The 20,096-nt window shown below is 37.0% G+C and overlaps 2 protein-coding genes across 3 annotated transcripts; one reads left to right on the forward strand and one right to left on the reverse strand.

The window, feature by feature from the left end:
• Positions 1–6,147: 6,147 nt before the first annotated feature.
• Positions 6,148–10,834, forward strand: LOC113760801 (probable LRR receptor-like serine/threonine-protein kinase IRK). 2 transcript variants are annotated; one of them, XM_027303531.1, is made up of 3 exons: positions 6,148–6,570; positions 6,958–8,489; positions 8,973–10,834. In XM_027303531.1, the coding sequence occupies exons 2-3, from the start codon at positions 7,018–7,020 to the stop codon at positions 10,420–10,422; spliced, it is 2,922 nt and encodes a 973-aa protein (XP_027159332.1). In that variant the 5' UTR covers positions 6,148–6,570; positions 6,958–7,017; the 3' UTR covers positions 10,423–10,834. The 2 variants fall into 2 exon arrangements, with proteins under 2 accessions (XP_027159332.1, XP_027159331.1); XM_027303530.1 differs by having other exon boundaries at positions 6,148–6,532.
• A 3,056-nt stretch (positions 10,835–13,890) lies between these two features.
• On the reverse strand, positions 13,891–18,633 carry LOC113760418. Its single transcript, XM_027302984.1, has 5 exons — positions 18,116–18,633; positions 17,923–18,009; positions 17,633–17,816; positions 14,761–14,885; positions 13,891–14,579 (listed from the first exon to the last, which is right to left on the reverse strand). The coding sequence occupies exons 1-5, from the start codon at positions 18,260–18,262 to the stop codon at positions 14,148–14,150; spliced, it is 975 nt and encodes a 324-aa protein (XP_027158785.1). The 5' UTR covers positions 18,263–18,633; the 3' UTR covers positions 13,891–14,147.
• Positions 18,634–20,096: the final 1,463 nt, after the last annotated feature.

Here is a 20,096-nt window from a genome sequence, read left to right on the forward strand (position 1 = left end):
GTAATTACTTGTGTGGACAGAAGAAGAAGAAGGAGCTGTGAGGGAGGCGGGAATATACATATAGTATAAAATTGTCGTTGAAATTCGCGAAACCCATTCCAGAAATTGACGTAACGGCACTCTTGCTTTTGTGTGAAGGTGTTTGTTTCTTTGTCGCTGCTTCCTTCTTTATAGCGCCGTTAATGCTCACCTCACGACGTTTGACTTTCCAAGACATCAGTCCCGTCCATGAACTCCAGTCTACGCTACCCTACTGTGGATAGCGTAATTGACCCCTTGTGCTCGTTGCCGAGACATGCTCATGCTGTCGCCTCCTACCACCTGTCTATACACATAATAATAATAATAATAATAATAATAATAAGACAACCTATATACCACCACTAATATATGAGATTTGTTCTAAATTCATATGGGTGTGTGGTGCATTCGTCTGATTTAATGGTGGTTCAGTCCCCGTTAGATTCCTCCGACTCAGTTGGGCCTTTCCCTGTAGTAGATTCCCCTTTCCTCTAGAAGTAGGAGTAGGCTAGACATGTGCCGTTACGATAAAAAAAAAATCTATATACCACTACTACTACCACTGCGGATCCTAAGTTAAAATTTCCAAATTCCATATATATTATTCGCCAAAAATTTACTTTAAACATATCTTTCAATTATTTTTATTTTATTCTTAATTAATTTTTATTTTTACACACATAAGAAAGCTTCTTAATCTGAAAAGGTTATATGTTTAGGTCAAAATAGATGTGGTACGTTTAGCATTAGCTTTCAAGCTTTCCCGCAAGAAGCCAATAACAGACAAAGAGCGGACTGCAGAGAGGCTAGAGGGTACAGTGGATTATTTGCTTACACCGTTAACATATTTTTAAATTATCTTTTTATCTCATATATATTATATCAAAAAAATATTATAATAATTTTTTAAAAAAATTATCCCAAATAATCTAATATCCAAACACATTCGACTAATGTATAGTTAGGTGTAGGTAACGTGTTTTGGGGGCACTATTTACTTGTCATTGCAGTATTCTGCCTCTTGTACTCTGATGTAGATAGACAGTTACAAGGTAATACATGAGTTTATTTAGATTACACATAATTTACACTTTATTTACACACACTGATTTGCTTGTATCATTGACACAATTTTCAATCACCTTTTTATCTCACATAAATAATATCCAAAAAGTGCTACAATATTTTCTTCATTAAATTATCTCAAATAATATACTATCCAATAAGCAAGGATGGATAACCAACGCCCAAAGATTGAAAAATGTGCCATTCTTGTCATTTAGATTTTGCATCTGCATGAGAATTATTTTGAATCCACAATATTTTAGAGAATATTGTACCGTACATAATAATTAACCTGGTAAAAATTGATCTTAGGCGTTGAACTTTTGTGCCCTGCGATTATGATGTTTTTGAAGAAAAACATGAATGGCGCAATAAATTTTAGGTTGAATTGGTTGCTTACAAGCTATTATGACCAACTGTTGTTTGATTGTATTGGTAATAATTTCTCCTGTTGTTTCATGATAGCTATAATGTTGCATTGATGCATTCTGCTGGTACCATGTCACGCTTAATAATCACCGCTAGTAACGATCCCTTGTACTGAAAGGTATCTATAAGCAGTAAGCTGGCAACGATGACATAGCATGCAGGGCAAAACATCATCTCTCTCTCTCTTAATGTTTTATACTTATTGTTATTTTTTGTGATAGGAACAGTGGGAAATTTCTAGTCATTTATTTTTTGCTTTTGGGCCTATTTCATGAGTTCATGACAGTAAAAAAAAAAAAAAAAAAAAAGAGAAATTTTTTTTATCTAGTAGTTGTTTAAGGGGTTATGAAAGAAAATGCATGAAATAGTTTAATGTGTTTGAAATTTGGAGAGAAATGAAATAAAGTATGTTAGAATGGGCCATTTTGCCAATGTGTGCCCTATAATTTATCATGTAAAAAAAAAATCCGATGGTATAGAAAAGATGATATCCAAATTCATTAAGGATTTGTCTAAAGAGGTGCTCATTGGATATTTATTATAATATATTTTAGGTATTATATTTTTAAAAATGTACGATTAATTAGAAAGAATGAATAAGTATAATGGGAGGGTAATCATTGCACTATATACATATATATATATATATATATATATATGATAGGTTAGGTGAATTTTAAATGTGTTAATGAATGCTCTTTAAATATCCGTTAGATAAATCTATAAGTGTCAAAATGGGTGATTTGGACGGGTTTGGGTTGGGTAAAATGGGTAATGGATATAAGTGAGTCAACCCATTTTTACCCATTTAATTAGATGAGTATAAATGGGTAAGTCAAAAAATGAATTGGATAACCCAATTACCCATTTATTTTAACTTTTTGTAAACTCATTTAAATTCATTGTTGCAAACTAAGTTATTAATTTATACCGCTCTTTGTACTCATCATTAGTTTTAAATTTTTACCTATACTGCTCAATAAGCCTAATTACCAATTTTTTTTTTCCATTTATACTCTATGTCGCAAAATTACATACTATTTAATAATTGAATAATAAGAATATAAAAATTTGAACTAAGTACTATAAAAGTTAATATAAAAATTTAATCCAAAAATTTTATTTGGATGGAGTATTATTTGAAATAATTACTGTAACACTTTTTGTGATGTGATGTATGTGAGATAAAAAGGTAATTAAGAATATAAAAAGGTTGATTGATAAATGTGTTTATGATGCAAGCGAAATATTATTTGAGATAATTGTCCTATCCAAAATTTGATGAGATGCTAAGACAAAGCACAATGTCCCTCCTATCTACTAGTAGCTGTGGATACTAATTCAAACAGAAAATTTTAGGGACAAATTTTCGCTTCAAATTGAACTCTCAATTTGCACGAGTCCTCGGTGCGTTCCTCTAATCGGCCACAATATTCCTAGTTGTCTGCATAATAGTTTGAACCACAGCATTGTTCAGTCATAGTTTTCCCACGACACAAAACAATCTTCTAGAGTATTTCTTTCCCTCCATTCAAAGTCTTCCCACAAAACAGTTTCCTATTTCTTTCCCTCCATGTTACAGATCGTAATATGCATTTATTGCCTTTCATCATTTCTCACACTCTTCCCGTTTATTGTGAGAAGAAGTCTTAACTGTTTGCAAAGATTTGACATCCCTCCAATTCTGTTCTGTTTGGACAGTGTATTATTTGAAATAATTACTGTAATATCTTTTGTGATGTGATGTACGTGAAATAAAAAGATGATTGAAAATATAAAAATGTGAATTGAAAAGTATATTTATGATATAAATGAAATATTATACATATGAATTTAAAGCACATGCTTAGAACTTTGCTTGAAATTTTTTGTAAAAGAATAAAGCTTAATCAGCCTTAATGAGAATTGTGAATTTAATTACCATTGATAATTGCAAAACGAGATTGATCTGCAATTCTTTCATGGGAAGAAATATTTTTCCCTCGAAAAACAAGAAGTGAAAAGGCAAAAAAGGACTATTCAGTGGTACACAGCCTATGAGATAGGAAGAACGGAGATATAGGGCAGAAGGGGGCCCTTTAGTCTGAATGGAATTTAGAATGAGAAAGCTATAATTAAAGCAAAAGTTGAGTCACTCTCCAACTCTGCAAAATTTCTGAGCTCCAATTACACATCCTTCTTTATTACACCACCCACCCATATCTATTCTCCACCTACTTTTATTACTGCTTTTCTGCAATTCGAAATAAATGCAGATGGCACATTTGCAGCAGTGAATTCCCTCTTTCCATGCACATTTGCAGCAGTGAATTCCCTATTTCTATTTGGATTGTGGATTATTAGAGATATTTTTACTGTAACACTTTTTGTGATGTGATGTATGTGAGATAAAAAGTTAATTGGGAAGGTAAAAAGGTGTATTGGAAATTGTAATGATGATGTAAGCAAATAAATTTGGGAAAATAAAACCCAATCCAAACAATTCGTTCACCTAAAGCAATTAAGGCATTGTTTAGACTGTCACCTTTAAAAAAAAAAAAAAATCATTTCCTATAAATAATTTCTAAATATATTTTTAATTATTTTTTTATCTTACAGATATTACATCAATTATTCTCAAAAAACTTTCCAAAAAATGTAATCGAAACGAGTTCTAAACATTCAATCTGAACTCTAATGGCTAGCTTGGAAGATAAGATTTAACTAGAAAAAAAAAAGAAGGGAAGAGAAAGGTAAATGTTTCCAATGTTTGGGAGATTTAGTGAAATAGAAAAAAAAAAAAAAGAAAGCAACTAATTTGGAAGGAGAAAAACAACAGCTATAGTTAAAAAACTTTTCCATCCCAAATCGGGCAGAAAGCAAAGGAAAGCCACTGAGAGCCTACAAAAAATTTTAAAATTGCCCATTCTATTATTAAAAAGTTATTGAATGAAATTTTTATTGACCGATATATCTAAAATCATTTTCTTTCTTTCATAAACTCCTAAACAACATTAAAATCTCTTCTGTTCTGTTCTGTTCTTATCCTTTCTTTTTCTCTCATAATCTAACCTTTCTCTTCTTTTCTTTGCTATCCTCAACTGCCAAACTAGCTATAAAGTGGGAGTTATATCCATCCCATGTTTTAATTTAAGGGGCCCTAAGTATCATTTTGGAGACCGAAATGCCAATAGATCACGTTCTCAATGGCTCAAAGGGACTCACCGTGCCTTAGATTAGCAAGAAGGAATTGGAAAATTAAAAAATAAAAATAAAAGGTCACTGTATTGGACTCGGTTATCACTACATCTTGTCCACCACAGTTACATTACTTGCCAACCAGTAATCGATTGGGAAAATTGAAAAGGAAATGCTCAGAATCAAGCATAAAACGACTTGGGCGAGCAGAAGCTGAATTGTCTTTCTGACGTGTGAAGTTGACGCAGCTCTTTTTTTTTTTTTTTTGTGAAGCAGCAGCCCTTTGTTGGTGGGGTTTATAGAAGCTCGGTATCATTATCCTAAAGTTCATGCAGACGAAATTTGAGAATGAAGCAAGCCAAGACAATCAACAATTTAAAAATAGCTAACATCACCAAAAGTGGCCTTTAGTGACTACGTACAAAACGGATGCTTACCGCTACAAGCAATTCCCCATTTCCCTGCCCATTTCTTTATTTTTCCAAATATAGGAAGAAATAATTCTAAACGTTTGAGAAGGGAGAAATACGGAATACTACCTAATACCGTCACATCAAAAATTATTTACGTGTGTGTATGCGTGGATTCTTTTCTACAGGCTGGCTCAACTTTATATATACTGTAAGTTGAAGCACTTGGAATTAATAAAAATACATCTCCAAGGCACTGTGCATTTATCATGATTTTTTTTCTCTCTTTTCATAAATTTATTTTCCCATGCATTAATGACAAGTTTAAGGGAGAGTTGGTGAGAGTATCCACATGGGAGCATATTTTATAGTAGTGTTAGGGGTTAATTGAACAAGTTAAGGCTTTGTTTGAAAAGCAATTTTTCAAAGATAAATTACTCCGTTTTCAGTGAACACATTTTTCAAATATTATATCAAATCGTTACAGTAATTTTTTTTTACGAAAAATTCAGAAAATGCAATCCAAACAAAGCATAAAATTTTAATAGGCATGTAAATAGGCAAAATATTACTTGTTACCTCACAGTGTTAATGAATTAATTTTATATGCACTAGCATTATGTACATTAACAGGTGCCAACACGTATCGTATGTATAAGAATTGAAATTCAAATTTTAATTAAAATTAAGTAATGTGCACCCATGCCCGTTAATGCATCCATCCATCGCTTCTATCTAATTAATAATTCGGGGTGAAGAATTAAAGAAAAGTTGAAACCTTACCATTTACCGGCCAAGGCTACAGGGGTAGAAACCCTAGTAGGATATTGGGAGGGAGCTACTGGACTGCTGGCGCCACCCGTTTAAACCATGGTAAAGACTGAGAACCACGTATGTGCCACATCGGAAAATATTCACTTACTATATTCAGCCACGTGTCCAACTAATAAAAGCGGCCCCCACACCCTCCTCCCCCCACTTTTTTGCCGTTATTAAAGAGTCTCTTGTTTGGGTCTCAGACAAAGAAAAAGAGAGGAAAAAAAAAAGCAAAAGAGAGAGAGTGCGAGAGAGAGAGAGAGAAACAGAGAGAGAGTGCTTTAAATGCTTCACTGACTCACCGTTGCCGGAAACTTCAATTCCCCCCACTTTTCACGGCGACTTTTCTGGCGTCGCCCTTCTCGAAAAGTCTCCCTTACTCCTTCACCTCCGGCTGTCTCATTCCCGGCGGAAATCTCAAAACCAGCAGAGCTGACATTCTTCGCTTCCTTCCTTCAGTCTCAGATCGAGAGCTCTTTTTAACTATTTCGAAGTCCATTTCAGTTCGCTTGTTTAGCTTTAGTACCAACATTTGCGGGAGGGAGGACATTTGTTTTTCTCATAATAACTGCTTTATTCCAGTTACGGAGTTGTCTAACATCGCCATTTTTAAGGTTCGTTGTAGCGCCATTGCTCCTTCGCTTGAAACGTGGTAGGATGACTTTTGCTTGTCTTTTAGGGTTATAACTTTGATGTTGCGCACCTTGTTCGCTCGATTTTTTTGGGTGATTTTCCTCTCGTTTTTGCTTCTCATTTCCAACCGGTAATTAGCCGTTAGGGAGGAAAAAGAAAGAAGAAAGTAGGCGCATTTTGGTGTTTTAAGTATAGACTGTAAAATGTGCTATAAGATTTTGATTTTTGCATATGAGGAAAAGCATTTTCAGCTAATATCTGAAGTGGTTTTACAGGTGTCTTGCTTCGGACATTTTTTTGTGGTTTTTAGCAGGATTCATCTTTGTTAATTTTAGTCAGTACAGAAGCTAAACAATGTACTGCGTCTGATTATTATGTTCGCATATATGTGTATTTTTTTTTACAGAGTTGTGATGGAAATATAAGAGGGGGCATTGGAATTGTATTTGTTGAAGTGGGGATTGAAATGAGAAGGCTTCTGCTGTGTTGTGGTTTGGCACTTATCTTGGTTGTTTTATACCCCATTTCTGTGAATGGCTTAAGTCCGTCAATGAATGACGATGTTTTAGGACTGATTGTATTCAAGGCTGATGTTCAAGATCCACAAGGAAAATTGGCGTCCTGGAATGAAGATGACGAGAGTCCCTGTATCTGGAATGGTGTCCAATGCAACCCCAGATCCAATCGGGTCTCTGAGCTTGTTCTTGACGGGTTCTCTCTTTCAGGAAAACTAGGCAGAGGCCTTCTTCAACTCCAATTTCTTCATAGGCTTTCCCTGGCAGACAATAATCTTACAGGCAGCTTAAGCCTCAGCCTTGGCCAGCTTCCTAACCTCAGGACTGTAGATTTGAGTGGTAACAGTTTATCTGGACCGATTTCAAGTGATTTCTTTCAGCAATGTGGGTCTTTAAGATCGTTATCTTTGGCTAAAAACAAGTTTTCGGGTCAAATTCCTGCAAGTTTGAGCTCGTGCTCAATGCTTACTTCCCTGAATATCTCATCCAATCAATTTTCAGGGCAGTTACCCGCGGGGGTGTGGTCTATGCGTGCTCTTAGAACGCTTGATCTGTCTGACAATATGCTGGAGGGTGAGATTCCCAAGGGCATTGAAGGTTTGACCGCTTTGAGAGCACTAAACTTGCGTAAGAATAAGTTTGTTGGTGAAATTCCTGATGGAATTGGAGGTTGTATAATGTTGAGGTCAATTGATTTGAGTGAAAATTCTTTGTCAGGAGCGCTTCCCGGCTCAATGCAGAAGCTTACCTTATGTAATGATCTAAGTTTACAGATTAATGCATTTACAGGCAACATGCCAGATTGGATTGGAGAAATGAGAAGCCTTGAGGCACTGGATCTCTCTGAAAATAACTTTTCAGGTGGGCTTCCAAGTTCAATTGGCCAACTTCGCTCGTTAAAGCAGTTAAACATATCCACCAACACCTTTAGTGGCATCCTGCCTGATTCTATGAGCGGCTGTGTAAACCTTTTGGTATTAGATGTTAGTCACAACTCTTTGAGTGGCAACATTCCTTCTTGGATTTTCAGATTGGGTTTACAGCAACTTATATTTTCAGAAAATAGATTGAGCGGGACTATGGACAATGCTTTTGCTGCATCAATGGAAAATTCTCGCCAAAAGGTTGTTGCTTTGGATATCTCGCACAACAATTTATCTGGTGAAATTCCTCTAGCCATTGGGGTTTTTAGTAGCTTGCAAGTTTTAAATTTGTCCAAAAACTCACTGATTGGTGGCATTCCATCAAATATTGGAGAACTGAAGTTGTTGGATATACTTGATTTGAGTGAGAATCAATTAAATGGTAGCATCCCTTTGGAAATTGGACGAGCTACATCTCTTAACAAACTGATCCTTGAGAAGAATTTTTTGGCTGGAAATATTCCTACATCGATTGGCAACTGTTCTATGTTAACCTCCCTGTAAGCTCTCTGCCTTAATTCTTTCCTTTGTGCGTTTCGTTAATGATTATGCCTTTAGTTGTCCGATTCAATTTTTGATTCAATCTGTGAATCTATATGGAATTAAGTTTTGGGCTTAATGCTATAGCTTGGATGGAAGTCAGAGAATTCAGACGCTATATTGCCTGGTAACTTCGTTTATGATCAAAAGTATTTTGAGATTTGACATCTTAATTTCGAAAAAGTTTCACAATTTGCAATAATATCTTGTCAGCTAAAAGTATTTTTTGAGATGCTATATCAACATTTCTTTCGCTTTACAGTAGGTCTAGCTTATTATTTTTCCAATTAATTAAATTCATTCAATAACTGCAAATTGCATTGACTTTGTTATAACTTGTGAATCATGAACTTTGTCTTTTAGCTTTCCTCTGTTTTCCTAATAGTGGATCATGCTTGGATATGCTTCTAAGTCTTATCTGTTGCTTTTACCAAATTTGGCAGGTCACTGTCACAGAACAATCTGACAGGCCCTGTACCTGCAGCCGTAGCTAAACTTGCGTACCTGCAGTATGTGGATTTGTCTTTTAACAAACTCATTGGAACCCTTCCAAAGCAGTTGGCAGATCTTGGCCGCCTTCTTTCCTTCAACATTTCACACAACCAGCTACAAGGTGAACTACCAGCCGGGGCTTTTTTCAATACCATATCTCCATCCTCAGTATCAGGCAATCCAGGACTTTGTGGTGCTTCAGTCAATAGAACCTGCCCTACTGTCCTCCCAAAACCTATTGTACTTAATCCCAACTCTTCTGATTCCCCTCCGGGCTCAATTCCTGAAAAATTCGGTCATGAAAAAAAAATTCTCAGCATTTCTGCCCTGATTGCCATTGGTGCAGCCGTTGTGATTGTCGTTGGCGTAATTGCTATCACTGTGCTCAATCTTCGTGTACGCTCTTCTGCATCTCGTTCTGCAGCTGCTCTCACGTTTTCTGGGGGTGATGAATTCAGTCATTCTCCTAGTACAGATGCCAATTCAGGCAAACTTGTCATGTTTTCTGGTGATCCTGATTTCAGTACGGGGACGCATGCTCTGCTCAACAAGGACTGTGAGCTTGGACGGGGTGGATTTGGAGCTGTCTACAGGACTGTTCTTAAAGATGGGCGCTCAGTTGCCATTAAGAAACTTACTGTCTCGAGCCTAGTCAAGTCGCAGGATGATTTTGAAAGGGAAGTTAAAAAATTGGGGAAAGCTCGTCATTCTAATCTTGTGACGCTTGAAGGTTATTACTGGACTTCATCACTTCAGCTTCTTATATATGAGTTTGTTTCCGGTGGAAATTTGTACAAGCGCCTTCACGAAGGATCTGGCGGAGACTACCTGTCGTGGAACGAGAGGTTTAATACGATTCTTGGGACTGCCAAAAGCTTGGCTTACTTGCACCAAATGAACATTATACACTACAATTTGAAGTCAAGCAATATCCTGATTGACAGCTCAGGTGAGCCCAAAGTTGCTGACTATGGATTAGCCAGGTTGCTGCCCATGTTAGATCGATACGTTTTGAGTAGCAAGATTCAAAGTGCACTTGGTTACATGGCACCTGAATTTGCTTGTAAAACTGTGAAGATAACTGAGAAGTGTGATGTGTATGGATTCGGGGTCCTGATTCTGGAAATAGTCACGGGGAAGAGACCGGTTGAGTACATGGAAGACGATGTGGTAGTACTTTGTGACATGGTCAGAGGAGCACTGGAAGAAGGCAGGGTGGAGGAATGTGTTGACGGGAGGCTGCAGGGGAAGTTTCCGGCCGAGGAAGCAATTCCAGTAATGAAATTGGGATTGATTTGTACATCTCAGGTGCCTTCAAACAGACCGGACATGGCAGAAGTGGTCAATATATTGGAACTGATTAGATGTCCTTCTGAAAGCCAGGATGATGAATTGGGATGAGTTTAGTAGAATTTCAAACTTCAAAAAGAGTGTGTTAGTGATAGCTTGTCCGGGGAGAACGAATCCGGTTTTGTTATCTGACTATAAGAAAATCTTCTTCTTAGAGATTCTTTAGTCTCTTGTTGTTTTTAGGCATCTCTTGACCCTTCAGTTGCATATTTGCAATCTCTCCTCTTTTGTTCCGTTCAATCACCGGATTCATTTTCGCCGGGTTACTATTTAGTGTCCCATGGGATGTCACATTACTTTTTCCTATTGGCTTCCTACCTCATCTTCATCTCTAACTTTTGGAGCTTGTTTTGTTTATTTATTTATTTTTGGGTTCTGCAAATAAATGTCAAACAAGATGTATCCTCAACCACTCGCTCTCCTGGTTAAATCGATAATGCGGACAGGACAGTTGCAGTTTTCATCCAAGTTGGCCTTTCATATTTTTCCTAATCGTCAGAGCTTGAATTTGCGTCCAATTTGTCCGTGACAGCAGTGGTCTTTCTAACTAAACGATTGGATGCTTCCGGGCGACAGGTCAGAGTATAGCTCACCAAGTCAAAAGTGAGTTGATAGTTTCGAGGGTTCTCAAAGATTCTAAGCTCCCTTATCAAAGCAGGCAGTGATCTAAGTGATGATTATAATAATTAAAAGAGGGGCAAAAACAAAAGTGAAAAAAAGCTGAAGCTATAATGCGACGGAGGAAACAGTCAGGGCAACTTGGATGTCGGAGAAGCAGCACTCTTTATTATTTATTTTGCCAGCTATGTCTTCAGGTATTCGCAATTGACTTCTTTAAAAAAATTCATATTTTGTTTCTTTCCCTGTGGCCATTTGCACCACACTTCTTTCAAGGGCTCTTTCTACCTAATCATGGCCTCTTCCCCAGTTACCAAGTGTCACGATTTGTCATGAAGTAAAACATGCAAATTGGCTATATGTATTTTGGAAATTTGGTCTCAGTACCGTCTCTTTTTTCTTTTTCTTTTTTTTTTTTGCTTTGGAAGAAAGAAAAAATAAAACTTAATTGCATTTGATAGTAATTACATCACTTTAATTGAAAATGTTCGACCATGTGCAGTGATAACTAATATGAGTTGTCCCTAAGGACCCGATAATGAATGTTGTTGGGTCCAAGAACCTAACATTTGGCAATTTTGTAATCAACTAGCCACATGGGATTGTTACCAAGACTCCTTTTTTTTGTTTTGTTTTGAAGAATTGATTACCAAGAAACTTCTTCATTTTTATTCCTCATCTAATCATTTGGTTCTCTGGTTGCTTGAGTGATCAATACTCCTAACTCTCATTGCTCATTAGTCATTATGACTCTAGCGGCCGGTCATTTAGTGAAATTTTACTCCGATGTATACAAAATTGCATTATTCGGAAATGCGCTGGTGGTTGAAGACAATAATTGGGGTTTAGATATTGGAGTCTGATCAATGCGGCCTTCAATTACCTTAGATAGTTGATATCAATGGAAAACCAAAAAAAAAAAAGGGGTAACAGCGAATCCAAAAGTTGTGGAGTTAAAGACGGGGGTTCTGTTTGACTGGGGGGTGCTTAAAGAAAATAGAATCGAATCGAAAGAATAAAAAGCAATCTCAAATGTAGAGAAAGGTAATGGGCTCAGAGCTCATGACAGGGGAAGGACGAGAGAGGAGTCTGCTGAATCAAGAATCATCATCATCATCATCCGTCCACCCAACACTACTGCTTTTTTGGTAGCACCATGCGCTTTACTGAGAGGAGACCAAATGATACCAGATGAGCCCTTTTTTTTTCCCCTGCTTTTTGTTGAGCACATTGCAGTGGGGAAGGAATATAAATGATATAACCCATAAAATGATGTTGGAATTTTGATACAAACATGTAAAGCAATTGGGGAAGACAGACACTACTGTGTGCATGTGCTGATAATCATCCCTTCCCAAATATACCCGCAGCCTAAAGCGTGCGTATGAATCAGATTGAATCCCAAGCTACTCTATTTAATACTCTAATTAAGCAAACAAATATCCTGTGTATTGCTTGGCTCAAAAAGCCAATGTGCAGCAAAAGAATTTGTTTTTTTTTAAAAAAAAAACTATTAAAGCCCTTTCGTTTGAGGCGTTGTTCAATGTTAAAATTAACATTTTTTCGTGCATAGGATGAGAATGACATCAATTTTTTTTAGATTAATTTTGTATGTACTGTCAATGTATACACTATCACCGTTAGATATAGCTCATTTGTCATTCATGTAATCGTGATAGTGTATACACTGACAATGTATATAAGATTTATTTATTTTTTTTCTTATAACTATTTCCTCCTCTCTTTTCGTTTTCTTGCTTCAAATCCATGTATAACCCTATTTTATCATAGCATTCCCATTAATGTGCACACCATATTTTGGAAAGCAACTACTGTCTACTTCTCATGACTCGTACGACCGATTTTCAACGTCTTTCAAAAGCCCAAGTGTAAAAACATCTTGCCCTCATCCACCGTCCTTGTCAAGATTGTTCTTTCCACATCTTTGTTTTTCAGTTTAAGTTTGTTTATCAGTAGTAGTAGTAAAAGAATGTTAGCAAAACTAGTAAAATAGTCTTACTAGGTACATTTGGAAAGGGCATATTTGGAATTCCGAAAAGCTACAGGTAAATTCACTGGAGTAATAAATATCAAGGGATTTCAATTCTGACTAGTGTTTGGGTGAGGCTTTAAGAGGAGAGAGCGTGCAATCCTCTTGGGCTGGATCCACAAAATCCAGTTTAAGAACCCTTATATGCTATGTTTTTCCCATAAAGTCCTGTCGATGTGCCTTGTTTGGAAGGCAAGTTTTTTGTCAAGTTTGTCTGCTACAAGTTTTTTAAAAACTTTAGCTACAGTAACTTCAAAAAACTTTTCAAAGTTTTTAAACTATACACTTCAAAATATATATAAAAAAAAAACACATTTCAAAAATTTTTTAAATAACTTCTATAATAAGTTACAGAAAAATTTTAGACAAACACCCAAAAAACTCACTTGTCAAACTGGCCGGACCCATTTTCAGGAGAAGAAGGGTAAAATACATTTATGAAAACATCGTACTTTTGGGCCGCTAACACCACCCTCTTTGATCTCCCGGCATGGGGTGAGATGATCCGACTGTTAGTTGTTAGGCTAAGCCCATTTTTGATCGAGCTAACTCAATTGCAAGAACTCAAACGCCGCCATATTTTCCTGAATGAGAACTCTTTACAGTTGAACACATGCGTTCGGACCCGACTTTGATTCCCGACGCTCCACGGTTTATCGCATTTGCCGTAGCTTCGCAGCCCAATCTCGGAGAACCAAGAGAAAGATGAACCCCTTGAATCCTTTAACTAAGGCATGTAGGCTCTTCAAAGTAAAGAAAGCTAAGAGTTACTTGACACCGGCAGCAGCATAGCATATAATTTAACCACAGTTCCATGCTTCATTAACATACTAGACTAGAGACCACGCATAGGACAACAAAAGAGGTGAAAAGAAAAGACTTTCATATTCGTCAAAAGAAATTCCCCCCAAAAAGGAAAAAAAAAGGGTTTTAAATGGACCAAAACTGTTGAAGCTGGTGCTTCATATAATTCCTGTACGTGATGGCGCACAAATTTGAGACAAAATTTTCTTCCACCCACTATTCCTAATCTTTTACATCTATTTCTCTTTGCCTTCTCCTGTCTTTCCCCGCTTGGAGGGTCATGAGAAAGGGTCTAATTGTGTCTTCACTGATCATTCCAGTCACTTCCCCACCCATTGGAATCAACCCCATTGGCGCGTCTACTTCCTAAGTGATTTCCACCGGGCGACTTCACTGTCACTTCTTCATCCCAGTCATCATCCCAGCTCTGGTCCCAACTTTCTTCTAATGTTTCCACGTTCCTTGATGAACCAGGGCCTTGCTGCCCCATCTCAAGTTCCTGGTATGGAACGCCATTGAGATGCCTTCCATCTCTCCCGATCTTGCAGCATGCCCACATAACTCCTATAAGTAGAGCTGTTGCAAGGAGTAGGTAGGCCCCATTTATGGGCTTTACATATGCAGTGTAAGAGGGGAGGCCAGGTGGAATTCGAACACCTCTTTCGATTACGCAAGACCAATTACCAGCATTTACTACAATTGATGAGCTTCCGCTAGCAATAGATGAGACATTGATCTGACACAAAACAACCCAATATAATTAATTTTGTGTACATGGGAGACTGAACGTGTTGAAAAGACCCCTCCCAACAGAACAGTCTCATAAATATATTCAGTTTTTAGGTCTCCCATCAATCTGAAAAACTACACCTTATCAAGGATATCCAAAAGTTCGAAGGATTACTGAGGATGCATACCTTTCTTACTTTGTGTGCCAGTATATCTACATCATTTTGGGATGAATTTACTGGAAGAAGTGTAACATTCAGTTTCACGGAGCTCTGACCATCATTGTGGACAAGAAGAAACAGTCCACTGTTAGCTGCAAGTGAAACAGGATCCAGTGTAAACTCCTTGTCATAGAACTATATGTGTAAATACATCAATCTTGAACTAACTCAAGAACATAATTTAGTTTTTCATTCTTAAAGAGTTTATTCAACTAATGTACGCTTCCTTCCTAAACAGAAAGCACTTAACTTACACCTTATGCAAATGCTGCCTTTCAGTAAAAGTATTAGCTGCTACTACCTTGCTATCCCTACTCCAAAATCTCCAAAAAGAAAATCAGCCAGAGACTTCCACTTTCCCTCCGCCCTACAAAGCACCATCCCTTCCCCTCCTATTCCTTCTGCTTGGGAAACAAGCCCCGTCAAAAAAGCGACAACTATGAACGCAGACAGAGATAGAGAGAGCCCGGAACCAAATAGAACCTCCCTTCCTCTCCTCCATTTGTAAAGAGAAACAAATGCACAAAAAACTACACGTGGGAACTCACCGCAGAAATATATGATGATGCACAATCATGGGGAATGAGTGAGAAAGCTCGAGGTCATGAGAAGGACAAATTAAAAGCTGAAGTATACAAGAATTCCACACCATATCATGAACTCTTATGCTCGTAAAGTAGCTCGTGCTTACTTTCAGTAGTAAGAAAAAAGTAGCCACTACGGGTTATAGGAGGGGCAAGGCAGGTTAGCTATCAGTATAGAAGCAAGCAAGAGTCTCCGAGTTCCCAGAGAGCAATGCTTAAGGAGTTTGCTAACGAAATCTTTGTTGTAAACAGCAGATGAACCTTGTAGATTAGGTGTGAGGGATGGCAGAATGTGAAAAAAAGATGAGCAACAAGATATTCATGAATTTTCTCAGCGCAGACAGTACATTAACAATATTGCATTTGAAGCCTGCCATAAGGGAGAAGAATATTAAAGTAGCAAGAAAGCCTTGTTTTGCATTAAATTCAAACTCCTGAAAGACACAGGAAAATTCAAATTGCTGCTCCACGTTAAGATTTCTCAGTTGCTTGAGCCAGTGAACATATGATTGATCAGATTTCTTGCCTTTTCTATTCAAAAATCAAAAAATTTTTTGTCTTACTCTCTCAAAATTTGTTTGTTCAACCTAAGTGTTCCACAATAAAACTCTCTGACTAGGGATCTGCAGTGTTCAAAATTTTAATTTCCAACTCTTAATTGGAGTATTGATGAATTATGATTATCTACACAAAGTTTTTGAAAGATTAGCATGCTTTCAACACATTCTTCTTCTATACTCATACTCTTCAACTGCAGATGTTATTCTTGCTTTATGAAAACTAAGGAGAAATAATAACAAGAAAAATTTGGAAATTGACTTTTATCATAATTTTTTTTCCTTAATTTGATTTTCCAAGGCTAAACATTCAACCAAGTCTAAATTACTAATCTTTCTTTGTCCTTAACATTGTGATGGGTGCAAGCCAACTTTTATGTTCTATACAAGAAATTTCTTTGGGATTCTACATCACTTAACTTCAGCTTTTCAAGGCTGTAGAGCTCAGCAGCTGCAATTAATTCAACTTATAGTCTTTCTCCTGTTACTATCAACTAGAAAAGTCCCCCTCCCGCTCCAGAATTTCAAAGTATTAATTCCGACCGCTACCAACTAATGAAGCCTTCAGCCATCAATAGCTCCACAAGCAATAAATCTTGCTCTATGATGGATTTCCTGCAACCTTTTTTTTTCCCTGATCTTTTGCAATCTTCATGACTATTCACTACAACCTCTATCGTAACATCTAAATTCCAAGCATGCAAAAAAAGAGTTAACCTCTTTCAGACCAGTAAAATGTAAAATTTTAGAGGGACCAGACTTCCAGCAGGAAAGTAGCAGGCGGCTTGTTCAACTCTCATACGTATATCCCACATCAATAAAAGAATAGCAATACTGTAATAGCACTGGGGCTTATAGATTAAGAGAGAAATTACTCAAACTCCAGATATATTTATCATTCATTCAAACATATTTACTGCAGCATGTTACTATGACAGTTGTGCTTTTGAGCACACAGAGTAACGTGTAAAGATCCCCTGAATGTTGTATGCAAACATACAAAGCTTGATTCTCACCCTAAAACATTAGCAAAAGGTGACGCCATCAGCTCTACCTGATACAAGGTTTTTCTTCATATAAATTTTTACCCAAAAAAAGGGTAACTACCCTTAGGTTCTTCCTATATGTTGATGCAGATAGCAAAGTTCATTGGAAATATAGGAGACTTGAAAAAAAAAATTAAAGGATCCACAAACAAAGTTCCTAAGAGGCATTTATTGCCCTTGGAGACAACCTAAGCAAAGAATCCAGTATAACCAGTTTCTATTCCTGCTCTAACCTGAAGTCTGAATGCAATCCCTCGGGAAGAAGGAACAAACTAGAAAAAGACAGTAAAAGAATAAAACAGTCATATGTCATTCTTAGGTCATTAAGGTCGCAGAAAAACAAAGTGACGCTTATGTGTTTGTATGACTCGCTAACTATAGCAAGTTTTTGTTCATCCCCCCACCCCCCGGCTCCTCCCCCTCCTGCAGTTTGAATGTGATAATTATCCTTGTGATGGCAAAATTCCATAATACAATTGGTCACGTTAATTACCTAGATCAGAGACAAATTACTCTAGTGAATGACTAATCGAAAGAAGGGCAACGCCAAAAAAATCTTCATCTTCTCCCTCAGTAACAAGCAATAGCTGGGAGTAAATAAAGCAGTAAAATTCCCATGAAAATAAAGAGAGTAAGGGGAAACGTGAATTACCATCTTCATCTTTGGGAAGAAGGCAGGCTGTGACATTGGTAACATCATCATGGCATTTCTGGAAATTCAAGTCACATATTTCCTGGGCAACTACCTCTTTCTTTTTGGGTTCATTGCCCTCAATGTTATGATCCACAGATTTTGATTTAGCGGCTTCTGGACCAGGGCTCGGGGAAGGACTTGCCTACGCACAAAACCATTCACATTTTTCAAAAGACTTTTTTAGAATATAACCACTTCACACCCAACACGCATGCGAATTAATATTGTTGAAGGCCGAAAAAGGGTACCTCTGTCTTGGGTGGATTGCCCCGAAAGTAACCATCCCCAGAATTTGATTTAGCAACTGCCGGACCAGGGCTCGGTGACGGACTTGCCTAAACACAAAACCGCATCGATGTTCTTCAGAAACATTTTAGAATTTAACCACTTCACATCCAACAAACATGCAAATCAACATTGTGGAAGGCCGAAAAAGGGTACCTCTTGAACGGGTTTTCGGTTGAATTTGTCACCTTGTAGGGCTAGGTTCCGCCGAGCATGAAATAGAGATGCAGCGCATGATCGTTGTGGAACAGCCCAGATCAAATAAAGCAAGGACAAGAAAGTCATGATCTTCCAATGACTCATGATTTCTCTTCTGAAATTGATTCAGTAATCTAGTACCAACAATTATACATAAAGTTCGCGAAAGTTATGTGGTTTTTTCCAGATATGAAGAAGTCCAAGGAGTCTAGTTATAGGAAAGTAATCAAACATTTTATTTTAATTTTTAGTCGTCGTTTGGGATAAAAAGGGGGGAAAATATTAGAAAAAGAATTTGGAGGAAGGGCGGAGGAATTTGCGAAGCGAACAAAGGATGCGAAGACAACCGTTGACGGACGAATAGAGGAAGACGAAGCATTAAAGAAGCAGATGACAACGGACCGCGTCCTGACTCCTGAGTCAGTCAGCTGAATTAAACACCTTGCACCCTTCCGAGTACTACGTATGAATTGAGGAAACAAAGAAATGGGATCAAGTGCGGTGGGGTCAGATTTAGGGGCTGCATTTTCCCTGTATTTTCCCAGTCATTCGTGTGAGGTATGGTTTCTATTCTTTAGGGGACTGTGCTGTTCCATTTCCATGTATATTTATTCAAAAGCCTAAGATGTGATTGATAAATTTTGCTTTCTTGAAAAAAATTAAAGATGTGATGGCTTACTTGTAAACTGAAAGCACGACAAAACTAAACACCTAAATACCTTTCTGAGCTTAATGTTTCAACGCAAAAAGAAAGAAAAAAAGAAGAAAATGTTTGTATGAGTCCGAAATTATCATGTGTAAATTACAAGTTTATATCTCCGCGAGTACATATTAACAATGGCTATTATAGATTGCATTTGTACTTCTTTTTTTTATTTAATTAATTTTCTGATTATTGACACTTCAACTCTATCTTAACGATTGTCCAAACAAATTTAAAAAAAAAAAAAATTTTATTGCACGAAAATAGACTTAAAAATATCGTAAAAATTTCTTTTCAATGATGAACAAACTACTTTTTCAGTAGACGGTAGTATTAAAAAATTCTCAACACATTCGTCTTGTAACTTGCTTGAAGGATGAGATTAAGTTAAAAAAAATGTTACAGTTATTAAATGCCTTCTATGCAATCACCTTCGAAATTCGATATTCCTTCATCTTTTCTCGTCCAATAATAGTACTTAAAAAAAGAGGGGGAATAATTGCAGTAAAAATCGAAAAGTAAAGTGTACAAGTCCAGGGAGCACGGTTGGAATCCTAACCGAGCCTCTTTCGTTAGCCGGTAGTACGAGGGAAAGAACAAGAACTAGTACTTACTTTGTTTGTTTGGACCAAAACTTTTTAAAATATTTTTTCAAATAGATGGATTCTCGCATAAGATATTAAAAAAATTGATAAAAATCATACAAATTATTTGATTTTAAAAATTCCCGTATCTTTAGTGATTTTCAATTACTTGTAAATATAACTCATTGTTGTGACTTTCATTTTTTTTTACATAACATATCGTGATTTTTTTTAATTTTTTTTTTTTTAAAGTGTACTCGATATAAAAGCGGAAAAAGACTCGGAATCGGACAAGGGGTACGGACGGTCTCCAACGGTTTTGGTCATTTTCAATAGCGCGTAATTTTGATTACACACGGCGTAACTTTATTTGCACAACGTGTAACCTTAGTACAAAATTTTGCGGGCCTCACACACGGTGTGAAAATCGATGCACAACCTGTTATCTGAACCGCACAAAATTTTTTGGCCAAATCATGGCCATTAACTGCTCAGGAACGGTCATCAGCCCCATTTCCCTCAGAATCCAGGAACTTAGTGAAAAGCGGAAAAGAAAGAAGCAAAGTTACTGGTGCGCAGCAGCTAAGTTCAGGCTGTTCAGCCGTCACAGATCGTTGACTTTTGCCTGGTTTGTACTAGTAGTAGTAGTGGT

The sequence above is a fragment of the Coffea eugenioides genome, chromosome 2 (genome assembly GCF_003713205.1).
Source record: "Coffea eugenioides isolate CCC68of chromosome 2, Ceug_1.0, whole genome shotgun sequence".
In the NCBI taxonomy this organism is placed as follows: Eukaryota; Viridiplantae; Streptophyta; class Magnoliopsida; order Gentianales; family Rubiaceae; genus Coffea; species Coffea eugenioides.

Bases quoted from the DNA above. Each gene is read 5' to 3' on its own strand.
- LOC113760801 (XM_027303531.1), top strand. From the start codon at position 7,018: ATGAGAAGGCTTCTGCTGTGTTGTGGTTTGGCACTTATCTTGGTTGTT. The intron at 8,490-8,972 runs GTAAGCTCTCTG...CAAATTTGGCAG, and splicing joins TGTTCTATGTTAACCTCCCT to GTCACTGTCACAGAACAATC.
- LOC113760418 (XM_027302984.1), bottom strand. From the start codon at position 18,262: ATGAGTCATTGGAAGATCATGACTTTCTTGTCCTTGCTTTATTTGATC. The intron at 18,010-18,115 runs GTACCCTTTTTC...TTTTGTGTTTAG, and splicing joins ACCGAAAACCCGTTCAAGAG to GCAAGTCCGTCACCGAGCCC. The intron at 17,817-17,922 runs GTACCCTTTTTC...TTTTGTGCGTAG, and splicing joins GCAATCCACCCAAGACAGAG to GCAAGTCCTTCCCCGAGCCC.